The 12,226-nt window shown below is 34.6% G+C and overlaps 1 protein-coding gene across 2 annotated transcripts in view; it reads right to left on the bottom strand.

Moving 5' to 3' along the window:
• The window catches only part of LOC149229424 (ubiquitin C-terminal hydrolase 13-like), a 151,598-nt gene that overhangs the window by 50,597 nt on the left and 88,775 nt on the right, over nucleotides 1-12,226 (bottom strand). For both annotated transcript variants that reach the window (XM_089378640.1, XM_089378642.1), the window contains exons 12-15: nucleotides 9,934-10,012; nucleotides 9,703-9,849; nucleotides 9,490-9,570; nucleotides 9,236-9,355 (exon numbers count right to left, since the gene is read on the bottom strand). In XM_089378640.1, the coding sequence (XP_089234766.1) occupies nucleotides 9,236-9,355; nucleotides 9,490-9,570; nucleotides 9,703-9,849; nucleotides 9,934-10,012 (427 nt within the window). The remainder of the gene's footprint in view (nucleotides 1-9,235; nucleotides 9,356-9,489; nucleotides 9,571-9,702; nucleotides 9,850-9,933; nucleotides 10,013-12,226) is intronic.

Genomic DNA, 12,226 nt, shown 5'->3' with positions numbered 1-12,226 from the left:
TTGCAATAAACAAAGTGCCATTTCTCTTTCTTCAGCAGAAGCAGAGTATCGTGGTGTCGTAGAAGCTAATAAGGAAGCCCTGTGGATTCATCAAATCTTGTCAGAGTTTGGCTTTTAGCAGTAGCATCCGACTACACTTTGGTGTGATAATCAAAGTGTCATTCAACAATGCAAAGATCCAATGCAACATCAGCGCAGCAAACACATTGAACTGCACGTGCACTTCATCAGAAAGCTCATTCATGACCATGTTCTTGAAGTGCAATATTGTTCAATAGATGATCAAGTTGCAGACATCTTTACAAGGGCTCTCACAGAGGCGAAGTTTACTAAACTTCGATTTATGGTTGGAGTTTAGAAAGTTGTCACTAGGGGAGATAGGCTCTAATGCCTCCTTCCTTCTCCTATTGTGTCATATTTGTACATCCTTCAATCCTATCCCAAGTTGTTCTTAAGGGGGGATGTTAGGATATTCCAACGCATAGAAAATAGTTAAGTATAACTTGATCTAGTGTAGAGTTAAGTAAAGTGTGTTTCTTTACTATGTACTTTTGTAACTTACAATCCAAAGGTCACGATATGTTCTAGACATGAAGTGATCTGACGATTCATTCTCTCCTCGGTAGTACCGACACTTGATCCGTGGCTTAACACCCGATTGGTCCATGATCTCTATTTAAAGAGCATGGAGGGTCATTTGTAGGGTCACTGTTCATGAGAGAAGCTTATGTAAATTTTCATTCTTTTATTAATAAATTCCCTAAAGTGGTCGCGTTGGCTCACGCCGTGGACTGTTTCCCTCTTTGAGGGTTTTAACCATGTCAATAATACTGGTGTATTGATCGGCGATCTGTTTGTGAGCGGTGTCCTTTGGTGTTTTGTCTAAGAAACTTACCCTGTAAATTCCTACAATTGTGCTTTCATCATGAATATTACTTGGTTTCATTGTCTAACATAAATAAAATCCTAAAAGCACTTTTATTTAAAGATATTTTGAGTTGTTGCTCCAACACCAAATTCTAATTGTCATCTCTTGTTTCATTGAGTAATTTCTTGTTGCTTCATTTGGTTATTGCCTTAAACTAATCCTACTTTTGAACATCGATGTAACATCGATTATAAGCTATGTTCCCAGGAAACATGGGTTCGGGGACGGGGACGGGTACAGGTACATCATTTTCTGAAATAGAGTGCGTGGGTTCATCGAAGGTATATTATAATTTATATGTATAAGATATAAATATTATACTATATAAATTATAATATATATGAATTTGTATATTTTTCAACTTTAAACAAGAAAACTAAAATATTTATGATTTAAACTTTAAATATTTAAACATGCACATCATTGAACATTCCACAATCACAATGAAATTTCAAAAGTTCTAGTTTGATATCAAGTGTAAATTAGAATTTACATATTAATAAGAATCATGATATACGTCCATTGTCATACTACACTCAAAATTTTTCTTAAGACATCCCAAACAAGAACTAGGAAATTTTAAAATACTAAAATAAAAATAGCTAATAGTGAACAATGGCTTCTTCAAGCCATGTCATCAACATCCATGTCATCAGCATCACTCAAATCTTCAGTTAGCATGCTCACCAGGTAGGGATCACTCTCATCTTGAGGCCCTTGCTCATCCATAGCGACCGGAGGTAGCTCAATAAGGCCATTTGGTTGTATCTCCTTATCCACACACACAGCATCACCTATGTATTGGTCCCATCTCTTGAAAGGACCCTCCTTGTACCCAGGGTCTTTTTGAGATATGAGATGAAGTGTGCTAGGAGTGTACACATAGTTTTCTGTCTTCTTTGAGCCCAACCTATTTCTCTTTATTGAATGGATAAAGGCATAAGTACTCCAATTCCTCTCGCAAGATGAACTAGCTACCTAGAATATTAGGGGATGCCCATTAAATTAATTAAAATTTTAAAAATAAAAACTAAAATGAACCCCAAAGAACCCAATTTTCGAGTTCCAAGTACCCATCATTAGGGTTCTCCATACCAATCAAGACAAAGGAACGCAAATTTTTTTAATGGAGAACCCGGTTCTTATGGGTTCTTCTCAGAAGCACCCGTACCTGAATCCAGTACTTGGGTTCGAGAACCCCACCCCCGAGTTCGCAAACCCATGCAACATAGATTATAAGTAGATTGGCATCTTCATATATCCTAAGCATTTCATTTGAATCATATTGTTTTAATTGCATCTCATTGAAGCATTGTATTAACATTTGCACTTCATTTGCATACTAGATTTAATCTTTACATCTCACATAGTTTAGTCTTGCATTCATTCTAACATCATCCCTCTTGTCATATTATTGAATTGTGAGCATATCTTTACTTGTAAACTTTCCACTTACCTATTCACTGTAATTGCTATATCTCATTGAGGCATATTTCTAAAGTACAAGTTTCATTCATCTCACAAGTTGTATTTCTCTACTCATATCTTCCATACTAACATTTGTCTTGCATCATTACTTGTCACGTAACTTGAAATATCATCTCTTTGAAGTGTTACATCTTTATTGATCATTGTTATCAAGGCACTACTCTTTATTTGTTTATCTGACTATTGTCTTATTGATCTAATTGAGATTCATCTTGTGAACATATACATTGATCATTTCATAATTACACTTGTTAAATAATCCTTAATTCAAGTTACTGAAAGAAGAAATTGCCTTGCCCTTATTCTCCTAAGACTTATTGTTCCAACAAGTTTCCCCTCATCATCGTTTTTAGGGACTACCCCCCTTGACTTAGCTAGAAGAGAGTCTAAACGAAGTGGGTAGGGATCAGAGTGATAGCCCTTACTCTGAGTGTTGCGACTTAAGTCTACACTTTGGGCGACAGCAGGTTGATTTAATGTGCTTCAGCGAAATAATTAGTTGTTCATCTTAAGAACTTAGCTATGATAATATGATTTTATGCAGTAGATGTAAATCTGCTAGAAACTAATTGTTAGGTCTTAAGTTCAAAAATTAACATGGTATCACAACACAAACTCTGAGAAATCAATCATTAAAATTATGGTGACAGGTTTGTATAAGTGTCAAGAGACAGAGTTTTGTTAGTGACCATACAAGACACATTTTTTCGGGTCTAAGAACCTATTGTCACCCCAACAACCACCCTTTATGTTTCTCAAAAATAAAGGGTCTCTCATATAAAATTTTGGAAATATTGCCTTGTTTTGCATTTGGATTACTATTTTTAGTGATTTTTGGTTTGCTTATTTTTCAATTTTTTATATTTTCATCATCTTCACCTCATCGAAACGTTTCCAATAATATAAAATTTGTTGATTTTCAACTCCAAATCAAAAAATATGGTAGTTTTGTGTTTTTTAATTGTTTTGATGAGGTGACATGACACATGGAAACCTATGTGGCATGACAACACGCCATGTCATCCAATATATGACATGCCAGCCTGTATATTTCATTCCAAATTTATTTTTATTTTCATACTTTATTTAGCTTTTAATTTTCTATTTTATTTTGTGTTTATTTTATTATTTTATTTTATTTTATTTTAGGCTCGGAGGTCGAAATGATTCAATTCAAATTTCATTTTATTTTTCCCAACGTCCCGACCCCTAAATTATACATTATTTTGTTTTATTTTATTTATTATTTTGTTTTTTGTTTTTCATTATTATTTTATAAGTTAATTAATTTATTATAGTTCAAATTTCATTTGATTTTTCCTGACCTTCCGACTCCCAAATTATACATTATTTTAGTTTATTTTATTTATTATTTTGTTTTTTGTTTATTATTATTATTTTATTTGTTAATTAATTTATTATTTTAATTTATTATTATTTTAATGATAGCTTTGGGGTCATTGTATCCAAAAGGTTGAGGGTCAGGGAGAGCAATGTAGTCTGAATAAATCTTGGATCTCCCGACCTCCTGACCATATACCATATATGGAGTCATATTTTCATATTTGTTAATGGGGTCATATTTTTATATTTTTTAATCCCCTCAATGTGGGCTCTATGCCACCTCACATCCACGTCAGTGGGCTTATTCATTTGACTTGACGGTCAACTTACTATTCCACACTATTTCACGTTGGCTAGAAATTTAAGTTTTTATGTAAACTTGGGTTTTGATTTATGTCAAAAACATTACTATACATGCCTTCCTGCATACCTTACTTCTCATTTTATACAAATAACTTTAAACTCATTAAATTATAGGAACACTAAACATTCAAAGTTTCCCCATGCATGTTCAACGAAACATACAAACCATTTGACAAATTGTGCATAAGTTGTTACAGGACTTCAACTTCTGGAGGCCATATCTTAAGCTACAAGGCACAAAAACAAGCCCATGATACCTTGTTGGAAAGAGGAAATCGAGGTGAACAATTTGGAAATATTTATTTCAACATATCTGCAATCCAAATCTCCCAAAAACTCACCAGATAAAAGGCTACAATTTTTTATCAAATCGAGATTTCTGGGTTATTTTTTGGAAATAAAACTTGATGCCAAAACATTATGTTGCTTTGATTCCATTGGCATATTGCTCATCTAACAAAATTGAAACAACAGAAAATGATTTGGCCCAGATTTTGGAATTCGTTGCTAATTTATAGGAATTAAGATTTCATTAAATGATTAATTTCAATTTTTTAGATTGAGTTTCGCTTCAAGTTTAATATATTTTAATGATAATTTTGCAGAATTTATGGAAGGTTGTTACCACTTCGAGCTTTAGGATTTATGGATTGAAATTGCAGATGCGAAAAAAGGATTACTCAGATCCCATGAAATGGGAAAACAAATCTTCCTGATGTTGTCAGGAAACAAACTTCTATCTTTTAAATTGAACTCTGTGATTATAAAAAAAGAGTTTGTAGAAAAGCGAACAATTGGAAATTGTTGCACTCTAAGACTCTGATTTTGTAATCAGCATTTTACAGTTAATTTATTGAAGACCAATTCAGGCATTGATGTGTTTCTGGGTATTGTGATTTAAATGTTGCATGATCTATTAATTGTTTTATAGAAATTGTTGGTATTTTTCTTTTCTGTTTTCACTAATATCAATTTATGTTGAATGTTAGAATGTACTTCTATTTTTTCTTCCGAAATGATAAAGTAGATTGTTTTGTCGAATTGAATGATTGGAAATTATTGCACTCTAAGACTATGATTTTGTAATCAGCATTCACTGTTAATTTATTGAAGACCAATTCAGGCATTGATGTGTTTCTGGGTATTGTGATTTAAATGTTGCATGATCTATTAATTGTTTATAGACACTGTTGGTATTTTTCTTTTCTGTTTTCATTCATATCAATTTATGTTGAATGTTAGAATGTACTATTTTTTCTTCTGAAATGATAAAGTATATTGTTTTGTCGAATTGTTTTTAATTTATTCATATTTATTCTCAATTTATTTTTAGTGAATCGGCATTCATTTTTCTGATATTCAAAAAGATAGTTAGCAATCTTGCTCTCATTAACGAGATAGATTTATTTTATGTCATTTAGATTAGTTTCATTATATGCAAATAAACATCAAGAAGCATAAAAAATATAATCAATTTTTAATAAGCTCTTTAAAACGGAGCCCAAAAATCAATTTAAGTGGCTGACTAGACCCACATTCCGGTCAGGGTTATCAGTGATTTAGACATCCACAGTGTTTTTTAAAAGTACAGTGTTTGAGTGATCCCCCCATCCCCTACTATTTGGATTGTTCAAGCCAGAGCCACTCGTACACAACAGTTTGTATATTTCTTTATAGTTACTTGTAAATATTTAGGATAATTAGATTAGATTAGTGTTAGGCTAAGTCACCTGGTTTGGCAAATAAAATCCTTTGGATTCGAAATTCGCCAAACCCCAACGCAATCTGAACAAATTCGTTTGTAATCGGTGAATTTCAAGTCGAACTAGAACCAATGACAAACACAAACCCGAAACCCGAACAAAATCAAAAAAATCGTCAAAAAAATCAATTAAATTCTCATTAGGGTTTTGTAGTTCGACATTTTTTCAATGTTTGTAGAATAAAAAAATAAAAATAAAAATTAACCAAAAAAAAATCATAACCCTAAGTTCTAACGAGGCTAAAGCTTGGCCCACGTGAAAATGTCACTTTCACACTCTGTCACTCCACCATCGAGACTTGACTCCTGCCGCATTGTGCCATTCAACCCTCCTGCATTTGCACACTCGATCTTTGTCCCCACCTGCTCAGCTAATTCTGTTCTGGAATTTCAGGCTAACCAAAAGCAAAAGATAACTCATATTTCAAAATTAAATAATTACAAGCTTCTTAAGTATTTAAATTAGGAAAACAAAATAATTTTGAGGGAAATAGGAAGAATTGTAGCTATAATTCAGATGCATTACAAGTGTAGTAGTTCAATATATTTCTTGGGACACTACAAACCATTACAGAACCGTTTTGGGGCACTGTAACAAATAAAGAAAAAAAGGCCTTTATTATCTACAGAAGTAGAAAAACAGGTGTTGTAACAGCGTCCTGTAGAAGCACAATTGTGTAGGAGCACCAAAGAAGCAATTTTGAATTATATATATATATATATATATATATAAAAAATTTTAAGTATCGAACTTTATTCGAATTTCAAGGTTGTCGAACTCGAACACGAATGCAGTGACTTAGGTGTTAGGAAATTTATTTTCCTTTTTTAGATTAGTTTTTATGTATATATTTTTAGGTTAGATTAGTACAGGCAGCCGGACCTTTGTTCCAAAGAGTATATAGCCACACCAAACGAATAGGGGTCTAATTGGGACCCTGATCGGGCCCAATACTCACTCATTGCAAGAGCAATTCTTCCGCATGTCAACAGAACCATGGATTGTACAGAAGCTAAGGAGATCAAGCAACAAACCAAGTTTTTTGGCCGTATTGGGTTGGGTCGAAGATGGTAGTTAAAAAGACAGTTTAAATAATAAAAAATTTAAAAGGAACTTTTGTGGGTTGTGGTGACCAACTGACCTATTGGCCACCGCATAGGCACCAGAAGGACGTACAAAAGGAAGTCACATCAAGAAGCACTGTGCACGAGTAGACGATCACCAGTGGGAGAGAACCAAAAGGCCGCATGAGGAAGAGGCATGGGAGCAAGAGTGGTCAAGCCAAGAAAAAAAGTTCAGCCACGGCCAACAAACAAATTTGCCAACAAGACTGACAAGTCACAAGGCTAAGCCTCACAACCAAGAAAGTGTAGCAAACGCACACAAGATGAGTCAACTTGTGCAGGATTGGTGTCGTAGTGCTAAGGAAGGTGTTGTAAGGTCAAAGCAACTGATAAGAAAGAAACAGGGGGAGCTAGGAGATAGTCAAGAGAAACAGTCGTGGCAAAGGAGTGTTGAGCACAAGTCGGTGTCGAGGCTACGTGGAGCAAGGAAAACCAGTCGTCGATGATAGTAGTTGTGGGGCTGAGAGGAAGAGGCCAACCACCGTCAGAGACAACAAGGCCAGGGATAGAATCGTTGTCCGGCAGGAGAGTTGCAATTGTATAGTCCATACAATACCATAGAATGACCAAGATGCGGTCCTTCTAGACAAGAGAGACGTGCCACAGAGGAGTCTTGCAATCAGCCAAAGACCATCAGAAGCTGCGAAAGTGCCAGCAAGATTAGTGAAAGGATTTTACAAGGACTGTATAGGGGCTCAAGTAGCATCTAAGTGGTGTCAGATTGCAGTACAACCAACAATGACTTGCAAAGGTCACCTTTTAGAGGGAGACCACACTAGTCGATAAATCGTAGCAGCGTGGTGGTAACAACATAAAGTAACAAGTGGGTAGCGTTTGAGAGCAAGTGCACGAAGTGACACGTAGAACAAGTGTTGTATGCACCAAGTGACAGATGGCAATGTGGTAGGAATGACAGTTCCAGCAGTGCACACAGCAAGATTGTCGAAGGTCAACCTTCAAAGAAAGAGAGGGAGACAATACCAATCAATGGGTGTTTCAAAGCAACCAAATAGATTGATAAGGAAGATCATTGAAGATCTATAAACCATCGATCATTCTAACCTTATAACAGGAGCACAGAAGTTGTTTGACAACCTGACAGAGTCAGAGTCAAAGATGCATGTGGAGTTTGGTGTTGATACCAAACATGCAGTGAAGAGAGTTGGGGCAGTGATATTCCAGCTTGAGTCAAGAGGCATGTTGAAAGTGAAGGACGTGCTATGGGTGCTAGAACTTGACAAGTTTGCCATCAATCCAGCATGGGCAGGCACTGTTCAGAATCCAGATCCATGGCATCTACATCTAAGATTCTAATGATGGCCACATCATTGGAGTTGAGGGCAAGTTGTATAGGCCAAAGGGACAGCGTATTCAAGCAATGGTAACCAGCAAAACAATGACTAAGAATAAGGAGCAGGAAGCTCTGAAGGTTAAGAAACATAGAGGGAGTCATCTTTTAGGTTCGGTTGAAAAGGACCAATCAGCAGATCCTTTCAAGTCTGTCAAGAAAGTCTTATGATATGAGATCACTTTACAACATGTTCACGAACAAGAAGCTTCTAGGCACAAGTTCAGGGGAGCATGTCTTGAGAATGATTCCAAACCAGGTGGCAGGGAAGGCTTCTAGTTCAAAGGGAGCAGCAATAATAGCAGATACATAATCGAACCCAACTGTTGAATGAACCTCAACTGTTGAACTCAAGTGGGATGAGATCTAATCTCAATTGTCAATAATTTTAGAGATTAAGGCTGTGGATTCGGTCATAACTCAAGCTTATAAAAAAGTGGCCAGGCCAAGGGAGAACGCATAACAACGCACGGCAGCACAAGGCATTGAAAGAGGCATCTCAATGGTGGGTCAAGAAGGGACTTCTACTCAAAAAGTATCAGGTCCGAGGAAGGTGCAAAGGGGGCCGCAAGGAGATCCAGATCAGCCAAGTCTAGGGCTTGATCAGCTGGATCAGTTCCAGATTGTTGTATGTAGTTTCCTCAGACTGGGCCATTTTCCAAGTAAGGGAGCCCAAATGACCACTAATTAATAAAATGAACAGATGTGATTGGGCAGAAATTTGTGTGTTTGTCTATGTGAGATTGGTTGATTTAATGTGCTTCTGCTGAATAATTTTCTGTTTATGTTTAGAACTCAGCTGTGATTTTATTCCGTAATCATAAATCTGCTAGGAATTAATTGTCAGGTGCTGGGTTCAGAAATTATTAAACATTACCTTGAAAACAGTAAATGCTGTTTGTTTCTGAATCCGAAAACTACGAACTTTGTCATGGTCAACAAGATCAAAAAATATGTCCTTTCCAATCTGCTCAGCAAGATCTTCATCACGAGCAACCTGACATAATAGTAAATATGAAAATCAGTATTTTCTGACTCAAATCAAGCTCACAACCTTCAATGTGGCAACTACCTATTTTGCAGGACTTATGGCATAACAATGAATGATTATATACCCAATATGATGACTACCTTTATGATGGTATAAAGGTGTGCCTCAGCCTTCTCTTTTCTTTTGTGCTCTTTCTCCTCTTGCTCTTTCTTTAGCCTTACCTGAGAGGTGCAGACAGGTATGTTAATACTTTCTCATTTAATACCTAAACAGGCCTGCAATAACAGACATTGACCACACCCTCAGCTTTTATTATTCAATCTTATCATGCAATTTCGTGAAGAAACACTCACCCTAAGATGCTCTGCTATATCCTTCTCATCAACATTGCAGATAATTTTATCCTTGTCACTCTCTCTGATATAAACAAGCATGTAAGCATTGGAGTATTTTGTAAACTTAAATGGAGTGTTGTTGAAACCTGGATTTGTCTGAGGTAGCTGCAAGGAGAAAAGGCAGAGTTATTGTGTTTCTTATTTTTCTGGAAAGTTCAAAAGAGAATTCATACAACAAATCACAATTACCTCTTCCTCCCCGCCATATTGCTCCTCTAGTGCCCTCTTTATGTCTTCCTTTGTTACACGCTCATCATCAAACTTGAACCTGACGTAAAACTTGAGTCATTCCTCTATGCGTCACCAGATCCTTTGTCATGTTAAATCCATATTTTCTAATGTCAGCAGCCACTGTTTAATTACAAAAGTGACTGAAATATTTTACAAGATGGAAATAATTCTACCATGTTAAATGCACAAAGAGTAAATAAGCTGCAAGTCTAAAAATGTGGTAAGTATGATGGGAAATTTGAGAGTTCATAACCTAATTGCTTTGTAGGAGATGAAATCAGCAAAATTCACTAAGTGCAAAATGATGGTACTCTTATAACCTAAAGAAGTGTCTAATGAAGAGGGAACAATGTTAACTCATCACTAGTGGACTAAAAAGAAATGAAAGAAAATATGTTGTATCTACTAAATGCTATGTTACCGTATCCGTCAGGCCCAGTGGTTGGATCCACGGATCCCGGGATCGGAGACGGATTCGGATCCAGAACCAGAGAGATCCGCCCAGCCTCCGTCTATGGGTAAAACCGTCAACATCAACGTGAAAATCCTATGCAAATGTTGGCACAAAATTCCAAAAAGAAAAATTCAACCATCCAATCACAAGTCAGCAGGCGCACGATAAGAAATGGATTAATGAATCGGCGTCCTCGAAAATGGAAAAATCAACGGAGTGAGTAATAATCTATTCTAGGGAGTTGGGCCAGCGACAATTTATTATTTTTATGTTAGTTGACCATATTATAAACTTTAATGCTTTACATGTATTATAAACTTTAATGCATATGACGTAAAGATTATAAGATTGCCGTAGTCTAAAAATTATGCTTTTTTGCCCTGAAAGTTATGGAAATTCCAGCTATATTTTGAAAAAATCTGGCAGGGATTTTTGTAAATCCAAGTAAAAGCTGTTAAAATTCATAATTTTAGGTGTCCTAGATGTTTTTGATGGTGTTGAATCCATTTCCACCATCAAAAACATGATTCAAACACTGCATCTACAAAAAAAAAAAAATTGAAATATTTTTGCCCGGATTCCGGCCACTTTTAGCCATCCGAGCAATTCCTCCACCTCCGTAGACAACTCCTATAAGATTATAAGCCACCAACATTTATTTAGATATTTTAATTAATTTTGAAGTTTATTTTCAAGTCTGAAAAGTACGTTTTATAAAATATGTTTGATAAGTTACTTAATATAAATATTATAATTAATAATTCATGTCTAAATATTTATAAATGATGCATTAATTCTATTATTATTGAATTAATAGAAAATTTTAAGTATCATATTGAAGTTATATATTTAAAAATTTACATATAATTTCTTTTATATATAACTTTAATTAATATTTATAAACGATACATTTAGTTTGGTATTATTTATCTAATTATTACTTGTTATATGTAAATATATTTTTGCCCGGATTCCGGCCACTTTTAGCCGTCCAGGCAATTCCTTCACCTCCGTAGACAACTCCTATAAGATTATAAGCCACCAACATTTATTTAGATATTTTAATTAATTTTGAAGTTTATTTTCAAGTCTGAAAAGTACGTTTTATAAAATATGTTTGATAAGTTACTTAATATAAATATTATAATTAATAATTAATGTCTAAATATTTATAAATGATGCATTAATTCTATTATCATTGAATTAATAGAAAAATTTAAGTATCATATAGAAGTTATATATTTAAAAATTTACATATAATTTTTTTTATATATAACTTTAATTAATATTTATAAACGATACATTTAGTCTGGTATTATTTATTATATGTAAATATTATATATCTAAAAATTAACACATGTTATTATTTTTATATTTATATAAATTTAGTTTTTATTTTTATATTTATATAAATTTAAATTTTATAAATTATAAAATATTTTATATTTGCTTGTACTTGCTGTATCCGGATCCTAACTTTTCAAAAAACTAGTGTATCTGTATCCAGATCCAAATCCTGGTAACTTAGACTAAATGCATTGGCCCTTTCATGTGATCGTCACTATTGGACCCTTTTCTGTCATCTTCTATGACTGTCAACCTAGGTAAAACCATGCTTATGATCTTCAACAGATCAAAAAAGGTCCTCTAAAAGCTATCATTTCTTCTTCAGAGGGGAAGAGATCAAAAACATGACTGCCTTTACAAACCTGGGTGTACATTTATCAAGGCCATGTTTCATTCTAAAAAATGCTCTTCAACCCCAAGTCAACAACAGCTATGGGTCCATAGCTCTGT

This window comes from Pinus tabuliformis, chromosome J (assembly GCF_031772625.1).
Source record: "Pinus tabuliformis cultivar Carrire ecotype Pingquan chromosome J, CPIR1, whole genome shotgun sequence".
Taxonomy (NCBI): domain Eukaryota; kingdom Viridiplantae; phylum Streptophyta; class Pinopsida; order Pinales; family Pinaceae; genus Pinus; species Pinus tabuliformis.
This window is presented reverse-complemented; position numbering and strand designations above follow the sequence as displayed.